Source organism: Triturus cristatus, chromosome 7 (genome assembly GCF_964204655.1).
Source record: "Triturus cristatus chromosome 7, aTriCri1.1, whole genome shotgun sequence".
NCBI lineage: Eukaryota > Metazoa > Chordata > Amphibia > Caudata > Salamandridae > Triturus > Triturus cristatus.
In genome coordinates, this window is record NC_140590.1 from 1,724,789,026 (window position 1) to 1,724,811,766 (window position 22,741).

At 43.9% G+C, this 22,741-nt stretch overlaps 1 protein-coding gene across 1 annotated transcript in view; it reads right to left on the reverse strand.

Annotated features, from left to right (window-relative positions):
• Positions 1 to 22,741, reverse strand: part of LOC146812901 (alpha-2-macroglobulin-like) — a 122,818-nt gene that overhangs the window by 24,201 nt on the left and 75,876 nt on the right. The window contains exons 17-26 of the mRNA XM_085619973.1: positions 21,945 to 22,035; positions 17,413 to 17,533; positions 14,840 to 15,068; positions 13,095 to 13,221; positions 11,082 to 11,200; positions 10,890 to 10,941; positions 9,922 to 10,008; positions 9,070 to 9,246; positions 8,710 to 8,788; positions 8,137 to 8,293 (exon numbers count right to left, since the gene is read on the reverse strand). Coding sequence (XP_085476099.1) covers positions 8,137 to 8,293; positions 8,710 to 8,788; positions 9,070 to 9,246; positions 9,922 to 10,008; positions 10,890 to 10,941; positions 11,082 to 11,200; positions 13,095 to 13,221; positions 14,840 to 15,068; positions 17,413 to 17,533; positions 21,945 to 22,035 — 1,239 coding nt within the window. The remainder of the gene's footprint in view (positions 1 to 8,136; positions 8,294 to 8,709; positions 8,789 to 9,069; positions 9,247 to 9,921; positions 10,009 to 10,889; positions 10,942 to 11,081; positions 11,201 to 13,094; positions 13,222 to 14,839; positions 15,069 to 17,412; positions 17,534 to 21,944; positions 22,036 to 22,741) is intronic.

Sequence of the window (22,741 nt, forward strand, 5' to 3'; positions counted from 1 at the left end):
GAAGGGGGACAAGGGTCAAGACGGGATCCTGATCTGATGGTGAAGATTAATTCTGATATCTGCTCGGGTGAGACCTGGCTGAATTCAGAGAATATAGTGGCAGCGGTGTTGATGGGAGTATAGCCATTAGGGTGGTCAGGATTACCCTGTGAGGAGAAGCTGGAGTAAATTGTATTAACCTTGTCTGCAAAGAAGTTAGCGAGGGAGTTACAGAGGGCTTGAGATGCGTCTATGTTTGGCCTAGTAGGTGGACTGGATAGTTTGTTTACTACTAGGAACAGCTATTTGGTGGAGTTTTGGGCCGATTTTATTTGTGTCAGGTAGAATTTGTAGAAAGATTACTGCGGAGTGGTCTGTCCAAGTGAGGGGGATAACAGATGAAAGGGAGATGTGGGTGTTGTTGGTGAAAAGGCCATCGAGTGTGTGTCCAGCCAAGTGGGTGGTTTGTGTCACTAGCTGTAGTAGCCCCGCTGACTGTAGGTCTGTTGTGAGTGAGGGAGAATCCTTGTCATCGAGGGATTCTAGGTAAAAATTGAAGTCTCTTAAGATGGTATAGTCGGGTGCTCCCGCTATTGGCTCTATCAAGCTGTCTAGGCCTGTGAGGAAATTAGTTCGGGAGCCAGGAGGGCGGTAGAGGAGTGTTCCTTTGAATAATTGGGTGTTAGAGAGAGAAATCGAGAAGGTCAGTGCTTCGCAGACAGGTGAGTCAATAGTTTCTATTTTACTTAGGTATTTTTCTCGGTAAATGATGGCTAGGCCGCCTCCCTTCTTCATGGGTCTGTCCTGTCTGAGTACACAATAGCCATCGGGGGTGGCAGTGCAGAAATCTGGTCCAGAGGAGGGGTCAACCCAGGTTTCTGTTACGAATAGGAGGTCTAGGTTATGATTGGATAGTAACTCGGCAATTTCAAATTTATGCCTAGGGAGGGAGCGTGCGTTTATAAGGGCGGAGTAAATGTGTTCAGGGTGAGGGGTTCAGGGGTGGGAACTGGGAGGTGGGGGTAGGATAGGTAGGACAAGTTTGAAAGGGCAGTTGGGGCAGTGTGTGGAAGGTTTATGGACGAATGCGTCCAGGCTGAAGTGGGGGCATTGATGGATATTAGTGGTGTTGTTGATGTCCATGAGCTGGGCACTAGAGTACGATAATACCTTATTGCCAGATTTGGGAATTGGTGGGCCAGGGGGTATGGCCCTGGGCCCGGTCCAGGCGCAGACGGGCTTGCCTTTGGCGCGCCGGCGGCACACCCGCTGTGCACGTCCGCTGCGCGTTGGGAAAGGCATGGTTTTTTTTATGGTGGTGTAGGTCAGCAGCTAGACTGCTAACCTCAGTTGTGACCGGAAGTGTGTGGGGGACACTTCCGGATCTTGCGATCGATCCCTCCACACAATCTGAATAGTCAGCGGTGGGCCGGGGAACACGCAGGGGCACGAGAGGAAAATAGGTGAGCACTAAGAAATTAAAACGCTGCTTTGAATTAAAAAGGTGCAAGTGACAGTAAAACAGGTGACAATAAAACAAACCTGAGAAGCCCTTTTCCAGGTGCTTCCTGCTGCCGTAACGAGCGTGCTGCGTGCGCTTTTACCTCAATGAATTACAAAAATCTCCACAACTTTGTCAAAGTAACACTTCTTTGCATGTTGGTGGCGTAGTTCTGGATGTCTTAACTAGATCATAAAAATTTCACAATGAAGTCTAAGCTATTTGAGTATAATGCCCTTCCTGTTCCCTCTTTCTATGTAATACGTATGCATTTGTTTTATGTTTTTTTTGGGTGGAGTACTAGAAATAGACTAGATATCAATGTTGACATTGCAAATCAAGTAGAAAGGTTGATTGTATGTTAAACAACATACAGACAATTTAGGGCCCAATTTAAAAATGGACGGAGAACTCTGACACTGCCGAGGCCAATCTTCCCTGACGATTCAACGGAGTAAGGGCCATTGGAGAAATGGCTCTATGCCAGTCTGCCCAATTAGAATGGGCAGACATATAGCAGGTTTTTTTTACTGTCAGGTAAACCCTGTCAGTAAGCAACAGTAAAAACTAAAAAAAAGCCCCCCTCGCCATGGGAGAGGACTCCCCTGGTGAGAGGGCATTATCTTTTTTATTTTGAAATAGAAAATCCCACTTCAGGATTTTATTTTTGCAAAAAAGATATCAATTTGGTACAAGACTCCATCATGTTGATGGAGCCCTGCACCAAACTGCAAAAAGCATTGATAGAAACCGCCCTGACGGCGGTTCCTGGCAATATTTTAGAAATGACTGCCAGCTTGGAGGTAATTTCTAAATTAGGCAGGTGGCATCTGTCAGGGCGATGAAGCAATGTACACAGTTGCTGGCTGAGAAACGAGCAGCCCACCCAGAAATGAATAAGGCAGATAATCCCTATTTACATAAGTAGATCTGGAATGTGTGCCTTGTTATCAGTATTTACTAAGGAATTGTAGATCAAAGTTATTCCAAACCCGAGCAGATCTCCAGGTGACAAGCGGATCCTGAACCATTGCAAAGTAGAGTCCAAGAAAAAGCTTTCCGTGTCTTGATCTCCAAGGCCAGTGGAGATTTATCCTACAACCGTGAGAAAGGTGTTCATGTACAATATTCATCATCCAGAACTCTAATCCATTCCAGGATTCTTCGGAACCCCCAACCATAACAGCTATTGAGTTTGTATTGGAGGAGCAGATAGCACAGCTCACCATCTCCTTACTGATCTGGTTCCTATAACCTTGCACAGAATGACACTGGGCAAATATGTGGTTTACCCTTCTATTTGGTGGAGGAATATATGGGTCACTTATAAGACGTTGTATTTATGATCCCCACAGTTAATAATTTCTAGAGTGCAGTGTAAAAATCAAAAAGTCTTCTGTAGTGTTGTTTCTGATAATTGGAAGCAGTGGTTAAAGAATGTATTGTCACCTTTTCAGTAATTGCCTGTTCTTAGATGGATGTTTCAATCAAACTGAACCAGAAATGCACCAGTCTATTTTTATAGGTGAACATTGATTTTAACACGGGCGGCTCCTCCATTAGGGCGGAGGGGCATTGCCCTACTGTTTTCTCGCAGTACGAGAAGCAGAAACATAAAATGGTAAAACTACCATCTTATGTTTCTGCTTCTCGCACTGCGAGAAAGCAGGAGTGCCTGGTTGGGGGCAGGAGGGAGTGCAGGTCTGCTTTAAAGCAGGGGAGGCGTGGCTAGCCCATTGTTGTGGGCCCAGACTGTTTGGTCATGCACACTCTCCCTTTTCTCTATGTAGGCTGTATGCAGCCAACATAGAGAAAATGGCCTCCCTACAGGTGCCTGGCTGGCGGCCGTGTGCACCATTCACAATGCTGCCATTGCAGTGTGGTGATTGGCTTAGGGGAGGGGAGGGAGGATGCCTGTGGAACACAATAAGACCCGGCTAGGAGCAGCAGGAAAACGGGTGACCCAGGGGAAGGTGAGTTTTTTTTAATTTAACCTGCGTGACTCCCCCCCCGAACCTGCGCAATCCACCCCCCCGCCGCCCGTCATGACGGCCACAACTGTGGGTGAGTGACCTTGAACATGTCTATCACATCGTGTGATGTGGTTTTGGGTGTTTTTGAAATGTTAATAGGTCAACTTTTGGCGGCCACTTCCAGTGCTGTTCCGTGCAGGGGGCGGGGAGGGGGGTAAGAGGAGAGGGGAACGGAAGTCTGCTTCACTACTGCAGCAATGTGAGGTTATTGAAGCCACGCAGTGCTCTGTTGGTCCTCGGGGCCCCAGCTGTGTGAGATTCCTCTGCCGGTGCCATCAGTTTAGTGACACAATATCTGCAGTTTGAGCTTCTTCCAGTAAAGCACTCTTTCCTCTAAAGCCCAGGACCTCCCCCATGTCTCTCTCTGCCAGGGATCTGGGCTTTGGCAGGATTGCTTTCTCTGTTAGCGCTGAAGCTCCTTGTTCACTCGCAGCCAGGTCTGACACGTGAGAAGCCTGGGATCCCAGCCCCCTGGCAGGATACAGCAATGTAGAGCCTTGCTGCTGTCAGCGGGGTGGCTGACTCACCTTCTCATGGGTGAGGGGGACAGAGGAGAGTGCATGGGACTCTCAAGCCGATTTCTCTCCTCGAAACAGATGTGCTTCTTTAAAAACACAAGATACAGGTATATCCCAGGTCTCAATCATGTCCATATACTTTTATTGGCTCTGAAACGGAAGCACGCTAGAAAGACTACAAGAGAAAGGTTGTCATTAACCGCACCCCTTTAGACTTTGCCTATACTTGTATGATGTGCATGAGGCTCCTTCTTAACTGAGACAGTGCCATTTAGTTCCCCTCCATAATATTTTGTTTTATTTAGCGCTCTGCACACACTTCTAGGCCTGGGCAGTAAATTCCGTTCCGCTCGCGGAATTTGCAGATTTGGGTAATTTCGCATTCCACAGAGAACGCAGAATTGCCCAAAATTCTGCATTCCGCGGCTTCGCGGAATCTTTTGCTTGTTCACGTTCTCAAAATGCGTGTTCGCAAAATATTTCCCCCCGAGCACGCAAACAGCGTTCGCGAACAGGAAAAAAGCATCGCGAACAAGCAATTCCGCTTGTTTGCGGAACTTCTGGGTGCTCGCGGAGATTTTGTACCGTGTCGCGGAGCTTTGCATAGCGCGACTACGCAAATTCCGCCCACCCCTACACACTTCTGCCATTTCGAAGTGCTCTAAATGTGGAAGTTGGGAATGGACCACTTGTTCTTTTTTTATTTCCTTTTGGCATCTGAATGTTCCTCTCTTATTATCCTAACCCTCCCTTCCCCCTCTGTGTACATGATCTAGATTCTTGAGTCATAGTCAGGAGAACCTGCAACTGTTGCCATTTTCTCTTGCTTATCCACAGTTGTACTGCCCTTCACCTCTTTACATTTTTCTGGATATGTCTTTTCGAGAGGCGAACATGGTACATGTTTGCTCACCTAAAACAATTATTTCCTACTTTCTTGTCAAAAGTCTTATGACCATATTAAAATGTATGGACTTATTTGTATTTTTACACATGGCTGTGCACCAGGAGTGATGTTGCTGCACATGTACATGTATTTATTGTTTCCCTTTTGCACGGGACAGGGCTGATGTCAGGGCAATTCATCTAAAGATGAGAGTAAAGATGTATGCATAGGATGGAAAGGAAGGTGAGAGTCATTTGGAGGGAAAAAGAAGAGGTGATCCTCAGAAGTGTTTGTTTATGGCCTGAAAATGGCTTGCAGCCTACATAAAGTGGTTTGATGAAAACAAGGACTTCCAAATGCAAGAAATACAATGCAAGCCATGCGTCAGGACATAAACAAAAACACCAGGGCTGGTCAGAGACGGTTTAAGGCATTGACAAAGTGGGCTTAGCTCTGGCCCAGGGCCCCAGAATTTCATGGGTCCCCTTATAGATCCAGCTCTGCTCTGCAGAGATTCTTGCCCTGATGTCATTGAATAATTCTTAAACAAACTGTTATAAATACGATTTTCCTTTAATTTATATTGAATGTAGGCGGTGTGAGAGGCTATTATAGACATTTTTTTAGAGAAATGCTGTTTGTTTCATGTAACATCCATATAAAAAGTTTCTTTTAGATCAAAACAGGACCTCACATTTGAGAAATGTGAGGTTGTCACAGAGATTATTTGCAGTAATATTAGTTAGCATTATTGATGTTAAAACTAGAATTTAACAGTTGCTTTATTAACCTTCTTGCTTTCTCAAAAATGCTTGAAAATGCACCATTTGCCCGCTCTTTTTTCAAAATTTTCTCTGGGGGAGAACCTCCCCCCGAATCCCCCTTGTGGCTGACAGGTTTGTGCACTCGATTGCCACAAGCCACTAAGCACACACTTTTACGCCTCACCACTTTCAAGTCTCACCAGCCGCCATTTGATTTTAATACATAGTAAAAATAAAACATGCTCAAAAGACTGAGAGCGGAGCAACAAATACACCAATGTATATACGGGTCCAGGATTGCCTGTCCTGATGTGAAAAGTAGTGGCATATTTGGAGGTGTGCAAAAGTGAGGCATAGTGCAAGAGTGAGGCAGGCCAAGGTATTCAGTCCGATCCACAAATAATAACCCCATGTAATGGTTTTGCTATTTATGACACCTCCCTTCACGGTGGTCTATCGAAATTTCATACCTTTCAGAATGAATAAGTCGCGCTCCCCACACAGTGATATTTTCTCACGAGGGATTCTAAGTATGGTGTATACACTTATGACTCTACTCATTAACCTGTGAACTGTGCCTGAAGTTTTCATTTTTATTTCTGTTATTTTCCTCACTACTCAGGGGTACGTATACCCTAAAGAATGTCCTTGCCCGAAATGTATTGGGATATTAAAAGCTTTGAAATCAAGACTTTTCTTGTATATACAATTGAAAATATATAGAATGTTTCAAGAGAATAAAGCTTTGAACGAAATTAATTTACTATTCAAACTAATTTAACTTGAAGAACCAGCGTTTGACTCACAAAGGGCCCCATTATGAGGACCCTGCGGCACCAGAACGTCACTTTTTTGACGTTCTGGTGGCGCAATATGCCCCAGCATATTTACAAGGCCACGTAAAACCACTTTATGTGGCTTTTCATGGCCTTGTAAAAATGTGCCCCTTTCACACAGTGTTCCATGGGTGTTGCTGTGGGTGTTCCGACACAACACCCATGGAATCTGAAGCATTCCCAGATTTACGAGAAATTTTAAACCTAGGAATGCGTCAGAATATAACGCCACCCCAGGGTTTTCATTTCTCCTCGTTTTTTCATTTTTCTATGTGTGTTGCATTTTGCAGCACATATTGAAAGAGGAAATTGCCAGAGTTGATTGATTTTGTGCAGGAAGGTATTCCTTCCTGCACAAAATCAATCAGCCCCGCAATGCAGGCCCCCTTGCACAATGGTGCATGGGTGCCTGCGTTGGCGCATAGCAGCCCTTTGTGTGCTGGCGCTGGGGAAAAGGACAGGAATGCACTGTATCCCATAGATATGGCACATTCCTCCCCTTTTCTTTTGACGCACTGCCCTACGCCAAACCTCACAAATGAGGCCCGAAGTGTTTAATTTTTTGAAGGAACTTTTGACCAATTGGAGCACTTTCTGAATCAGGTACCAAAGCAGTGCATAAAGGGGATGCTTTCCCCATGTGGGGGGCGAAACTTATTAATTTTTTCTACACCTAGGATCAGTAGGTGATACTCTAATGCACACAATTAAATTAAAAACACGTGATTACCCTCAGTTATGAACAAGGGGTGCGTTACCAATCAATTTTGAGTAAAGTTAAGAACGCGTGTCCAAACCAGAGAATAGTCATGAAAAGCCTGGGATTTAACTTCCTTGAAGGACTTCCCCAATCTTTATCAAGGGTTCATGGCATCCAACACCAAGGAAGACATCAAGCACTGTCAAAAGAGGTCAGGTGTGTATATAAATAAATGTTTATTTAAGATTTTCTGTGACTGGGAGTTCTTTTTTAAACAATTTAAACAAATTTCACAGAAGTCTGAGTTTGCTAATAGCATAGAAATACAGCAGGTGCCACCCGGTGCCCTATCATACATAGTGCCCCAGTGGCGCAAAATGCATTTGCACAGCCTTGGGCACTTTGCCACCTCTTTAAAGTAATGCGAGTTCACGTCCAGTGAAAGGCAGAGCATTAAAACCACAGCTCTGCCTTTCACTAATGTGCTCTCCTAGGTACTGGCGCAATCTGTCAGCCTTAGCGCGTGTGCTGAGACTCTGCGGTTTTACTGTAATTGACCTGGTTAAGGATACACATCGATGCAACCCAGGGCATGGCACACAATGGGCCCAAGTCTTCTCAGAACTGTCAAGTCACAAAGGGCTTGTCATAGGAAAATGTCCCAGTCCACCAATGCTCTGAAACACAGTGAAGAATGTACAGAAATTGACAGTTCATAATTTCCTTAGGATTGTGGGAGTCGGATACTGATCTTCTAGGATTTACATGGCTGCTCGGCAGGGTCAAGTGCACCAAATCTTACTCCCTCAAATGCCTTGATTGCTCCATTTTGAGCAGGCCTATGGCCCATACCCTTACACACTCACATCCACAAAGACCTGTTTCAACCCACACTAGAGCAACCTGGGTAACCAGTCACCTTCAAGGCGTTGTTGAAGAGCGACCCCACACTCTGGAAGCAGCCGTTATCCTTCTGATGGGATGCGAGCCAGTGCAGGGGCTCTGATAGTTGTTTCTCTTCAATAAAAATGTGTGTCCTGGCCTGAGCGAAGGACTTGAGCACGAAGGCCGTCAGCCTGAAAGAGAGAAACAAAGACATAACACTTTCCGATAAAGCATCAAGCTTCAGAGTGAAATGTTTCAAAGGCACTCCGAGGAGCTCAACAGGGATAAATAAAACTCCACACTCCTGGGATATTAGGCAATCACTTATCAGTGACACCAACTATGGTGTACAATGGTGAGACCTAAAGAGGGGTCATTTTTGTGCAAGCAGTACTCCTTTGGCCTCTACAGGAGAGGTAGATCTTCAGAGCCAGAACGAAATCCACCGGATCACATTAAGTAATAAAGGATTTACTTTCTAAGGTTTGCCAATATAGGGAGAGGAAGTTCTCCAGAGTGGATCTTTCTTGGGTAGATCTGTGATGTTTCAGTCTCCCAGTCATATAGGGAAAGGTACCTGGGTTGCTAACCACTGCTAAGTACTCACCAGGTGTTTCCCTGCCCAGGGGGGCCAAATGCACTGTAGCTGCCATCGTGGTGCTTATAACGCAGCTGCTTTTGGTAACCTAGGGGAAGGAAGATAATCAGCACATAACAAAGTTAGTTACTAACAGCTGTATGAGCAGCTGAGTTACATATTGTCCACACAATGTAAAATACAAAGACAGATCAAAGGACATCCTCCCTCTGTCAAAATCAGACTATATTCCAGCCCCATCCACCCTGAAGAAGGTGCTATGTTAGGGCAATGGCACTTGTCTTGTCTTTCACCTCTTTGATATGAGTACAAATACATAATCCTTCAGTTCAAGTAATAACCGACTGAATGGATAATTCCATCACTCACCGCTTATCATGTACTCAATCGCCTTGGATTTTATTTCATCGGTCAGTTGCCCGGTTTTGTTCAAATAATCCAGGACATAGATGATGGGGGTTAAAAGGGCTATGTTCTGCTCTCCACAGCCACAGGGCATCTGCAGGAGCTTGTGCAAGTTCTGGATGACGGTTCCCATGAGGTCCCCTGCGGGATGGAGAAGGTTCAGAGGTCTGACAAATCCTCTTTTACAGTCTAGCACTACATTACACTGTCATATCTATATTCCTAGTGACTGTCCCTGTACACCACTCACAATCCTTTATGAATACATTTGCATCATCGTCCACCACAATGTGTTGTGCTTTAGAGATGGCAGAAGAGCCTCACCAAACAAGACAACTCATACAATATGTCACTAAATATCTGTACTCTTTACATGATCACCCTGTTAAGAGCTGATAGCACAGGATGAAAACTGTTTGGTTCCAGTACAGGTGTGTAGAGGCTCAGCATGATAGACCATTACAGTTTCCCAAAGTTACTTTTAAATGCTTACCTCTTTTTAAATTTCTATCATTTTTATATTCGAGATTACATTTTGCAGAGCAGAGGTTAACTTTGCATAGTCTTGTTTTAATTTGATTCTGCTACAAACAATATTTGACTGACATTTTAAATAATATTGCCAGGATGGAGAAGACCTTTAGATCAACCATAAGTCATGAACCTATTGAGCGCCATTTGACATGTGTGTGGTCAGAGCAGGAAGAAAGGGTAACGCAGAGGATGCAGGGTTAATGGAACTGAGGGGTCAGTGTAAGTGCCTTCAGATTCTATGACAGGGACAGAAAGGGTGTGAGGATCTCAGCAATCACTTACCAACAACGGAGTAATAAGCCCGTGAGGATCCTTCCACCATATTCTCGGGAACCTTTAGGTGAATCTTTTTGGAAACAGGGCTGTCAGCTAAAACATAACATAAGACATGGTCTGAGACATAGGAAGTGTTTCCTGATTTGTTGCACCAAAGGTTGGCGAGGGTAGCTGAGCTCACCCTGATTTGCAAATCCTCATTTCCTTCTTTCTTGGTGAGGAATTGATATAGATCTTAAAATAAGTCTAAACTCTGTAAATATAACACATTAGTATTTTGCAGCAACTCAAATCCTTGGACTAGAGATGAATATGTGTCTGAATAAATTTAGACATTATTTACTGCATAAAACACTGTTTTCCACATCTACAATTGTATTTTGAGGTGGTGCCCAACTAGGAGGGGATGGAAGCATCCAGGATAATATTTAGGAGTGGGGCACTTTATAGGGCTGTTTGGGAACCATTAGTGGAATAGATAAGCAAGATGCAGGCCAGGTTTAGGATAAAGTGGAAAGATTGTATGTCAAAACTATTACTAGAATGCCAGAGGGTAATCAAAGTAAGAAACAAGGCTCAATAAAAGAGTTTCATGGGGTTTGGAATACCAAAAGTTCATAGGGAGCTTACAAACGGGGTTGAGATGCTTTAAACAAGCTGTATGTAGGCTGCAGAACAGGACTGTCAGAGGGTAGTAGAAAACAGGATTAAGGCACATTGAAAGAGCTGTGTGTGGCACTGCATGGTTGCTATGGGTCAGAGATGAAAAGCAGAATCAGAAATGTGTCATAACAGAGGCTGCGGCTGCTTAGAATTGATGTACATTACTTGAAATTTGTGTGGGTCTCAGAACTGGAATAGCTGGTGAGCCACAGGTCAAGACTGAACTTATTTGCAGAGCTCTAACCTTAAAGTGTGTTGTGTGTGAAGACTAATTTAACAAGAGTACTACCCATCAGATGTGATTAACCCACCTTTTGCACAGATCAGAGCATTGACAGTCTCCTCCTTCTCTATCCCTTCAGCCTGCAAAAAAGAATAACACACAGGGCAGACAATGAAGATTTGCACAAGGCAGAAATGGTCTCTCAGCAAGAATTGTATGCCTGGTAAAGGAAAGATCCCACAGAAATAAGTGTCAAGAGCATACACAACCCCTACATTACCTCAACCAGAAGCGATTTGATGATTGTATCCTTCCTGTGCACATCGTGGGCAACAATATGGTTCCCGCACAGACCTTCTCCATTCAGTGTCTCAGCGCTAACTGTGAAATTCACCTGTCCTGAAATAGGCAGCAGCAGAAAAAGGCAAATAATGGAGACAAAGAGAAGAAACAAACAATCAAAATCTCTTCCTCTAAACCCAAGCCAAGGTTTGAGATTCATTTAGGAGGACACAGGATGTATTCATGTTTAGATAATTCATTTAGGAGTTTGTTATCTTTATGGGAGCTTCTCCATAAGGATCTATTTAGGTCACAGAGGAGATATGAACATCTATTTTCCAGCAAGAATGTCTTCATTCCATTACAAATTACCTTTACAGCGGCAGCAGAAGGAATATGGTGAAGATTAGAAGATCTTTCCACTCCATGAGGATTTCCTTACATTGAGAATCTACTTATATGAAGCAGCACAGGTCTGAGCGGGGAGACAATCTGAGCATCCCTCTTTTGGGGAATTTTAGGTCTAAAGAACAAAGTTCTGTTGCTTTGGGGAAGCCTACAATTCACAAAATGTCAGGGGTTGTGACTGCAAAATCCCTTTTTAGAATATAAAAATGCCCTTTCAGAAAGTGGTTCAAACTTGTAAAAGGGGGTTTGTCCTGGCAACCTTTTTCAAACTGTAAATGTGAAAAAGCATTAAAAGGCCACCCAGCTCCTACATGTGAATTGCCATGAGACATATCAGTGGTTTATGACCGCAGCTGTGGGCTCAGATACCATCCCTCAATTTGCAGCACAGATGATTGAGCTCCCACGATGTTTTCCCAGCATGTTAACTTTTAAAAAAGTAACACAGTGCCTTTAATGGGCTTTTGCTGCTTTTGACAAAAAAAATTCACATTCTGGGAATGCAAACACAGGGGGCTGAGATCTGCTATCCCTAGCCGGCCTCTAGATCTTCTTTAGCAACCATTCGTAGAGGGAGGCAAATCCCAAGCTGACTCACTAATATTTGGAAGGCAGAAGGTTTTATAACGCTCTAGGAATATATATATGTGTGACTTGACTGATTAGTAAGTGAGTCGCATTGCAAAAGATGCAATATTTGTGCTCCCTACATGCAACCTGTCCTTTGATAGATGAGGCCCTTGGTTATCACTGTCTGGACAATGCTCAGCAGATGCAGTGCAATATTTTTGCAGTAGCGTAAAGTTCCATGGGCCTCATTTATGAGAAGTGACGCATTGCTGCGTCAAAGCAGCGATGCGTCACTTCTCTGTGCGCCCTCCTTGCAACACCAATGATGCATCATATTTGTAGTATGACGCATCATGTCGCAAGGAAGGACAGATACGTCAGTATAACTGACGTATCTGTCGGCGCAAAAAGTGGCGCATTGCTGGAGTTGTGTCGGAAGCCTGACGCAACTCCAGGAATGTCCCTTTCACATGGGGCAAGCTCCATATGAAAGGGCCTGCATCACCCTTATGCCTGCCATAAGGCAGGCGTTAGGTTTTGACGCATTGGCGTTCTAGAAGTGGCGCAGCGAAATCTCATAGATTTCGCTGCGCCACTCCTATCACCCTTTCTTGCGGGGGTACGCCCACCCTGCATACATTATACCTGGCGCAGGTATAATGTAGCGCAGGGGTTACCGAAGTGACGCATCTACCTAGATGCGTCATTTCGTAAAGGTGGCGCAACATGGCGTATGTTTTATGCCACTGGTGAGTCACAAAAAGTGACGCACCGGTGGCGCAAAAGTGACGCAGGGGCTCATAAATGAGCCCCCATGTTTTTATCAACTCTAATACAATCTTTTCTACCGCCATCAAGAGCTCCTCTAACAGAAGGTAGTAGGTTCAATGCACAGAAAAGATTTAAGTATCTCTTTTCTGTTAGGATTATTTTATCAGTGCCAGAGCTTGTCTGAAAAAAGGCAAGCCACACCAGGGTAGGCAAGTGATGCTATGAGGGCCCGATCGAAGATCGTATTTGAAATAGCCCTTACCAAGGGATTTTAGGGTCATGTCCCAGGAGACAGTGACCCTCTCGTTGGCAGGAACGCAGTATCCCTCCTCCTCCTTTCTGGTAGGTTCTGCATGGTAGTCCTCTGAGTTATCCAAGTGGATACTGACCTGTCAAGAAAAGGACAACACAGACATGAAGGCCTCACCATTAAAGAGAGCACACCTCAGAGCCCTCAATCTATTCCCTGATCCAAGAATCAAATAATTCTAGAAGCAAAAAATATAAAACCCACTAACTCTGAGTTCCAGATTAGCATGCTACCGGGTGTAAAGCGCTACAACATCTCATCGGTGTAGAAATGCAATTACAATAACGTAAATTTATAACCCAAACTAAAATTAAGATTTTAGTACTCAGCAGTCAGACAATTGTAGTTCATACACGCTGCATAATATGTTTACTGCTTCACACTCTTACACCCACAAAAGACAACGCTGGTAAGGGCCATAGCCACCACCCAGTACTGTGCCACCCATTAGCATCTGAACAAGCATGGAATAACTAAAAAGATCGGCCACATTCATTTGGCCAATAGAGGACTTTAATTTAGTCCACCACAGCAGGGCCGAAGAAGCTACACCCTATGACCACTTCTTGAAATCTCACACTGAGAATCAGATATGGGATAATATTAACATAGTTCATCCCTGCAGATTTCTCCACCATGTCTCCATTTAAACTATGCTGCTCAGGACCATACACTTTAAAAGGAATATCTCAGAATGGACAACCCAGTGTAGTATCCAGATAAATGAACTATGAATGTAAGAAATTCGACAAAGGGACCTGCAGAGCTGCTCAACGTATACCGTTGACTGAAATCCATAAACTATGTTCCTGTCTCTCACACCTCCTCATCCATCACACCGCTAAGCGATGTGTCTCATGACGTGATAACCGCACCTCAGAGGCCCTCACGCATGACATGGAAACACTTCGCACACGGTATCAAAATAAAGACAGCACACTTCCAACTTCATACCCTGTGTGCTACCCACGTAGACAAGTGCTACAGCACCCACATGGGGTAGAAGGGACTATATAAACGTTGCTGTGCAATACAATGTGTAACGTGTAAAAAAGCATAGCCATACACTAATTGTGGGTTAAGGTAGGGGATACTTTATTAGAAGCCTCATCCATCAAGTTACATTTGGCAACTGACCAGCTAGTGCTTAATTTGCATTCCATAATCCAAGTTCATTGTGGCATCTACATTTCATGTTCTACGTGACATCACATATTAACTAGCTACACTAGCATCTGCAGCTAGATATCACACAATGCTACCGTGTCGCCCTCCATAGCAAACTCAACCGAGACTGGATTGCCACCATGTTATGTCAAGACCTACTGTTTAACATGTGTGGTCAACGAAGGTAAGTTCGTATTATCACTACCATTTCCATTCAGTCAGAATTTGTTCTTCTCACAGGATGCAGGTATCTGCTAGTTTGGTGACCTTATGTACCACATATACCCAGTAGCGTGTTTATATTAACTATCCACAGCCCTTATGCGTGCTTAAACTTTGAACGGTCTTGTTTGTTTTTGCTGGTTAAATGATTTAAATTGTTTATGTCCCTGGCATTTCTAAACATTGGATAAGAACAGAATAAAGGTTTATACTAGCAATCCAGCATATTTCAGCATATGCCAAAGAGGTTTGGTATCCTGCACTTTGCTCAATAAAGTTTGGAGAAATGAACATAAAAAAAGTCTTACTCGTATGCACTTGTCGAGGTAGTTGAACACGGTGACCTTCAGTCTGAAAGCCTCACCACGAATGACGGAGTACGGAAGGGTCATATCTGTGAAGAAGGGCTGGAAGGCAGTCAGAGAAGCGGTGGGGGAGAGGCCGAAGCCGGTGTCCGGCGCCAGGCAGAACGCGCTGGCTTTCCATTCAGTGATGGTGTCTGGGACCGTGCACTGGAGTTCGGCATGCCCTGTGTTACTGGTAGGAAATGGTAAAAGGAAGAGCAATTAAAATATTATTTTCAAAAGTGCTTGTGAAACACATATTTCCAATGTATTGGGTATAGGGTTAGAGCAAATACATTACAGGGATAGCTACTGGAACAGCAACATAAACATCTATACCCAATTGATAAAGAAGGCAGAAGTTTTCTGTTTAAAAGTTCTCCCACGCTTCTTGCCTTCCAAGCGGCACCCTATGGTCCCTTCATAAGGCATCACTAACAAGACATAAAGCTGGGAATACAACTTTCCTCACACAGTCTTGACAACATAGATGACATCTCTCAACCTCTCACTAATCAATAGCAATGCATGTTCTTCTAGTCTTGCTTTGTCAACAGAAACACAAGCTTAACCTCACATCTTCACCAATAGAAATAGGTACTTCCCTCATACATCCTAACCTCTGGTAAGCTCCTCAAGTATTGCCCCATTCTAGTACAAAACTTGTAATAGGTGATCCACATTAAATTCTGTGTTCTCCGATATAGGTTCTTATTGTGTGTGATAATTATTGTACATAAAACAGGGGCACTCGTAATGGGTGCCTGGTTGTATTAATTTTCAGGGGATCCTGAGTCTGAGGACATCGATGTAGGATGGGCGGGTGCGGGTGGTATTGGGGGGGAGGGGGGAAATCATTTGGCTGCCCTGAAGGGGCATTCATGATGAATGGTGTTGGTGAAGCTGTTATAGGTGTGAGCAACGGTACGAGCACTGTAGGCCAACCGCCCTTCTCACGGCTTGCAAGATGAACTTGTAAACCACATGTCTATGTGTTGGCCTATTTTGTTCAATCTTTTGTTTATTCCACTTTACCACTTTTTTTCAATTTGCCAGCTAATTTGTTGTACTTTACCCCTTCTTATGTTCTTACTTTTCAATTGCAAGGGGAAGGAAGGGCTATATTTGGTACTGGCTGAGGTTCTTGGGGGCTTATTTACAAGCCCCTTGAGCCGTTGGTGCGTCAGTTCTAACATGGGAAAAAGTGACGTACCGGTGGCGCAAGAGGCATGTAAATAAGCCCTTGGCTTTAGATGTTGACTAAGGTTGTTTGTCTGGTGCCCTTTGGTTGCATTTGTGGTCTGTGTGTGAGAGGTGTAGTTTATGCTGGAGAGACCTCCTCACAAATGGTACTACTTACCTTACCCGCAGTCTACGTCACATCAGATTGTGCAGGTGCCTTTCATTATCGGACGTTTATAGTTTCTGTTGAGGTCATAGGCAACATGTATATATCCGCGCATGTATTCGTGCACCATAATAGATTGTTTAAATTGTAAAGAACTTATCTGAAAAAAATCTCTGTACTCTCAAACTTCGAAATTCAGGGCTTATGGTGTTTTTTTAAAAATCTTGGTAGCATGCTTTTAGGACTTTTCTATTTACAGTTTTAATTCTTTGCTGATTTACTTTTAACAAGACTGATACAATGCTCGTGTCCGTGGGAGTTTGATTCTTTTGCTGAACAGTGAGGAGGTTCCTCCATCAGCACTTCTTGTGGTTTCCCTCCTACTCTGACATAGATGCGCCAGTTGAAAAAAGACACAGGGAAGATGATCTTTGAGTCAATTTCTCTCTTTCAGCACATTTTACAAATGATCAGCTATAAAGAGAAAGACATCCTATATATAGTCAATCAATCAATAAAACTTTACTTCGGCGAATAAGCCATAAAAGCACAAGCATAAGATATACATGGACATCAAAATTCCTTTGGACAGAAGTAAAAAAGGGTTTTGTATCACATTTTAGCAAAATCGCAGTAATGCCTAAAGTGCTGAAAATTTAAGATAATTTCATAAACAAAATACATAAGCAACTCTGTAGGAAAAATCAAGAATACTACTCACATGAGGGCATCAATAGACAACTTGTTTAAAATAAAACAAAAAGAATAAAAAGTTATTTAAAAAAGCCCTACTAATAAATAACATTAAAAATATATAGTCTAAATACCCAGAGCTGTTTCTACAGTAAGCACTGTATTTATTTGAAATCCAACACTAGGGATAGTTCCTCATCAAACCTCGGATGTTCTACTCATTAAGCCAAATTTGGCTCAGAGAAAAAATAAGAAAGAGGTGAGGAAACTTGGCATTTCCTTGACCATGAATGTGAAGGGGCTGACTGAAGGATGGGAGGAAAAGGGGGTTTTGATCTGTGATGTGTGACTATTCATCTTTTATTTTATTTCAGAACATTTGTGGTCAGTAAAGGCAGACTTTGCATTACCATCTTCTTGCTCCCAACAGGTCAGGGGGATCCTAAGATGTTGTAAGGCTCTAGATGACTGGCAAAGAAGATGTAATGTGACTTACTCAGTGGTCTTCAGTGCCCATATCCAGGTCTCAGGAAAGTAGGTCCGAACTGTCTCTATCGCCGATTCCATGTACACTGTACTCAGACTCTCTGATCGTGCTAACGCTATCGAGCTCACTCCTGTGAAAACAAAGAACCTTTGGTGTAGATGCAAATTTAAGTAAGAAACTATATCACATATTTTAACTGGGAACGCAACAATATTTCCTCCTGGAAGTGTAACTCTGGGCTTTTGCACATAATTTACTAATAAATTCAATCCCGGGTTACAGACAATACCTCTATATAATCATGACAATTTCTATGCCATCTTTTTATAGCTAATGCCAATGTGCCTTTTTGTGGGATGAAGAACCCGCTATCATATGTTATGAGCTTATTAGAAATCCCTATAGAGTTATGTGATCATACAGAGAATGAGGAATGGGGATTGAGGCCGAACTCATCGTAGTGAGGGGGATATTTACAACAGAAGTGGTGGAGCGTGTCGTTAGCCTCCTTGGCTTAACGACACGCTCCGCAACTTCAGGAACGCAGAGCTGCACCATATTTACAAGAATATGGTGCCGCCCTGCAATTCCCCCTGCGATTGCACTACACTTAGCAGTGTAGCGCCAACTCTGGCACCCTTGCACCACAGTGCAAAGGTGTCTGCGTGCAGGGGAAAGATTGTTTACGTGCAGGAAGGTCGCCCTTCCTGCACATAAACAATCTTGAAATTGCTGTTTTGTCACTTCCATGGGTGCTGCTTAGTGCAGCACCCATGGAAGTTACACAATGTCATTTCTTTTTTAAAGATTGTTTATGTGCAGGAAGAGTCGCCTTCCTGAACATAAACAACCCAAGGCGTTTTGCTTTCTCCATGTGTGCTGCACAAGGCAGCAGACATGGAAAAAGCAAAAACGTGGAGAAATAAAGCATTTCTCCTTGTTTCACCAAGATAAGACCAGGTTTTCCCTGGTCTTAATTTTGCCGCTGCCTCCTATTTACGCTGCCCATGTAAATAGGGGGCAGCATCAAAATCAATGGGTGTTGCGGTGGAATGCCAACCGCAACACCCACTGCCCACCCCATTCACGCTAATCATAGCGAGTAATGGTGCCTTATTTACAAGGCAGTGTTAAGCCACTTTAAGTGGTAAGTCAAAGCCCCTATCACCACAGGAACGTCCTAAAAAGAGACGCCCCCATGGCGATAGGGGCCTGTACATATACCCCTGAGTGTCTTACTAATACTTTTTCAGTAATCAGACGTCTCCCCTCTGTAATGAAAGAGATACAATCTTTATAGTTATTTGCAATAAATGTGGTGTCTGTACTGTGAAAGTAAAAATTCCAATAGTCATCTTGGAAGTGGTTCCAAATTATATTAGAAGCAATTAAATATTTGGCTTTCATAAGCAGAATGTGCTGGATCAGAGAGATATATTCTTCATATGAACTTTCCGAGTAGAATAAAAAAGGTGCTGTCATAATTGTCTCATAATTTGCTAAAACTACATGTTTAGGAAAAAGTAGCTGAAAAGACTACCCATTACACCATCGGCTGGCTCTGGCAGAGGTATCTGCTGTCACAACTCAAATGTAATAACTCATTACAGTAGAGAAGTGATGTCATTTTCTTATTACAAATGAGTTGCAATGCCTCAACTTGACTATAAGATAAAACCAAAGACAGGTTATTTGCAGCTTTTCTCCACTTTGTAGTGCCTATTATAACATTGTTCCTTTTTTTTCTTACTGTAAAGAGCAAGTGTTAATATCACACAATTTATCATGTTACTCATTTTTTGAGTTTGGAAGAAAGAAGGTCTAGCTTGTCCTTGCCAAAATCTCAATTCATGACCAGCACTAAACGCACATGTAAGCACTATGGATTTAACTCACATAGCTATTTGATGTTGCACCCAGTAGCATGCGTCCAGCCAGTCTTTATTAAAACATGTTTTACAAAGTTTGGCATTATTGGGTACATTCTGTAACTTTACACAGTCTGTAGATATAAGCATTACCAATACCCTATGGTGCAGTTCAGCAACTCTTTGTGTGTTTTTAGTGAGATGGCACATGTCGCAAACCTCTGCTGCTCAGGGAGCTGTTTTACAGAGGGCTGTGAGTGGGACCTGTCAAACCTGGGTGCACCTGCCGTTTTCTGACATGAACTCTCTGCATGTTCCTGCCATTGAGAGATTTACTCAAGAGCAGGGGTGGGACTGTTAATTTGGAGTAGTTTGCCTTCCAGCATGTTTCGTGCGCTGGAAACGTCCCTTCATCTGAAAGACCTCAGTGGTTCCTCTTTTCTTGCACATGCACAGTAACTGTGTGGGAGAGTTGTGTCTATTATTTGGAAAGTTCAGCACGTAAACTGGCTCTTATCCCATCCCTGGAGCTGGATCAGGGCGGGCTCTGAAGGTGAGGCTAGCCAGCAGTATGAGTGCAAGACTTTTCTTAATTTGTGCTGGTGTTTGCCGATGCCCAACACTTGGTATGCCCAGACGTGGGTCCCGTGCTCTCCATGCCACTGGAGTCAAGCTATCCTGGCTGATGAGGGCTGAAAGGCCGAAACCGGTCCCAGGATGCTTGGTTCCAGTCCAGGGAGGACCTGGCCTGGCAGTTCGGGCTGGACTGTTCCCATTGGGTGCAGGGTCAAGACTGATTTGCATATGGCTGGGTTCGAACTGGAATGGCATGGTGAACAAAAAAAGATGGATTTAGGCCCAGATCTCTGTACTGGGGTGAATGTTTGACATTGTTCTGCATTCTGTCCATCAATTGTTCTCTTTGCAGGTGCCCAACACCAGCACATGTTTTACAACACCTGCAGTTATTCATCAAAGTCCATCACATGGTGGCACATTCTGCCCAGATCCGAGCAGAGCAAATCAGTTAAGTATTACATAAAAAGCAATGTACTATAAAATATGATAGATTTCGATTCTGAACCCAAAGTTGGACCTCAGACTTCGCTTAGTTCATGAACAAGACTACTGTCCGGTATCTACCCCCGCTAATCAACCTCTGGGATCACACATAATGGCATCGACGGATGTATGACGATACAACGCATACTAATACCACGCGTGCCATTACAACGCGGGTATTACTACGCAATGTCAATGACATCGCATGTCATTACATCGCATACTTTTACCACGGGTATGCCTTTACCACGCATGCCATTACAACGCAAAGGCATGCGTGGTAAAGCTATACTCGTGGTAAAAGTATGCAAGGTAAGTGACAACCCTACCCCTACACAACACACTACTCCCACCCCTACACTACCCCTAACCCTAAAACACTACTACACTACCCACACTACTCCCACCCCTACACTACCCTAAACCAATACTACACTACAACACTAACCACACTACTCCCACCCCTACACTACCCTAAACCCTAAAACACTACTACACTACAACACTACCCACACTACTCCCACCCCTACACTACCCTAAAGCCTAAAACACTACTACACTACCCACACTACTCCCACCCCTACACTACACTAGCCAAACTACTACCACCCCTACACTACCCTAAACCCTAAAACACAACTACACTACAACACTACCCACACTACTCCCACCCCTACACTACCCTAAACCCTAAAACACTACTACACTACCCACACTACTCCCACCCCTATACTACACTAGCCAACCTACTACCACCCCTACACTACCCGAAACCCTAAAACACTACTACACTACAACGCTACCCACACTACTCCCCCCCTTACACTATCCTAAAACACTACAACACTACCCATACTACTCCCACCCCTACACTACCCTAAACCCTAAAACACTACTACACTACCCACACTACTCCCACCCCTACACTACACTACACTACCCTACACTAAACCACTACCCCCACCCTAAGCACAATCAGCCTTACCTCTTTTCTCGTGGGTCCAGCGTCGCCGTCTCTGCTCCCGGTTCCTGCTTCCTGCGTCGTCAGAGGTCCACGTCGTTGTGAGGAAACAGCCTCAGTTTCCTCACAACGACTTGGATAGCCGCCACATTACATCGCATGCATTGTAAAAGCGCATGTGATGTAATGGTATGCGTGGTCTTACCACGCGTTGTAACATCGCATGCGTTGTAACGCATGCAATGTAATATCAACGCGTGGTAAAACCCGCGTTGTAATGGCTGTTCCCTGGCATCGATGCTCCTAAATCACGATTACCAGCACATTTTGCATCTGCAACCCTAGCTCACACAAAAACGTTGCTCTCCTTCAGTCAGGACTGAGCTCCCTCATTAGAACTAAGTATGTAGTCCTCAGACTGAGTTACCAGGCACCATTTAAAGTTCAGAACTGAGGTCCAATATTGTGAAGACTGCGATCATATGGTAGGGGATTTTGCAAATGATAATTGTGGTGCCTATAAAGAGCCATGCTTGATGCACCAGATCCACAATAAGCCGAAAGTTGACATATGAAAAATTACACTTTGACCTCCATCGTACCCTGTTGAAATCTCCAAGCATTGTTAAGAAATATTTCTGTTACCTTACCTGGAGCATCATAACCGTACTCACTGGTGTGGCTGGCGCATAAATGTGGCTTTCGGAATTCACCATTGGTCACCACCTTCAAACCCATTCCCTGAAAACAGAAGACATATCATTTATTTACACCATCTACACTGCAGACACTACACCCGGGAGGGATGTCTTCATTGACAACATGTTCTCATGATCATCACCTTGCACTTAGTGAATTGAATCCGAGCTGTGCAATTCCCATTAAAGTCATGACCTGTGGTGACTGGTCCTAGCGGGCACCGGGTGTTTTCCCAGTGCTGCAATTTCGGCCCCTGTAGCAAAAGCGGCAGTGGCCGGGCCGGCGCTTCTCAGTACCACCACACCTAAACCCCCCATCCCCGCTGGTATCTGTTCCTAGTTTCGTCTTCCCTAGTGACACCAAAAGACCTACATTTAGAAACCCAGTTGGGACCTCTCAGTGGATTTACATGTCTTTGGGTGACACCTTGGAGTAAAGACGTGAATCCCACATGTATTCCCCATAAGTTCCCAGATCTCTGGCCAAACCCAGCAGTCAGTGACGTGTATGAAGTGTATGGGTAAATGGATTCTATTCAGAGGAAAAGGCAAAGACAAGTGGGATGGCACAACCACCTGTGTGTGCTTCATGCTTATTACAGGTGATAGGTGAAACCCTTAAGAAGGGCCAATGAAATTATGTGATTCTGCATCTGTGGCATTTTTCACATATTTATGAATTTGCGTCTTTTACCACATAGTCCAACTTCTACTGCATAATGTATAGATTCCCAAAAAATAGTTTCTAG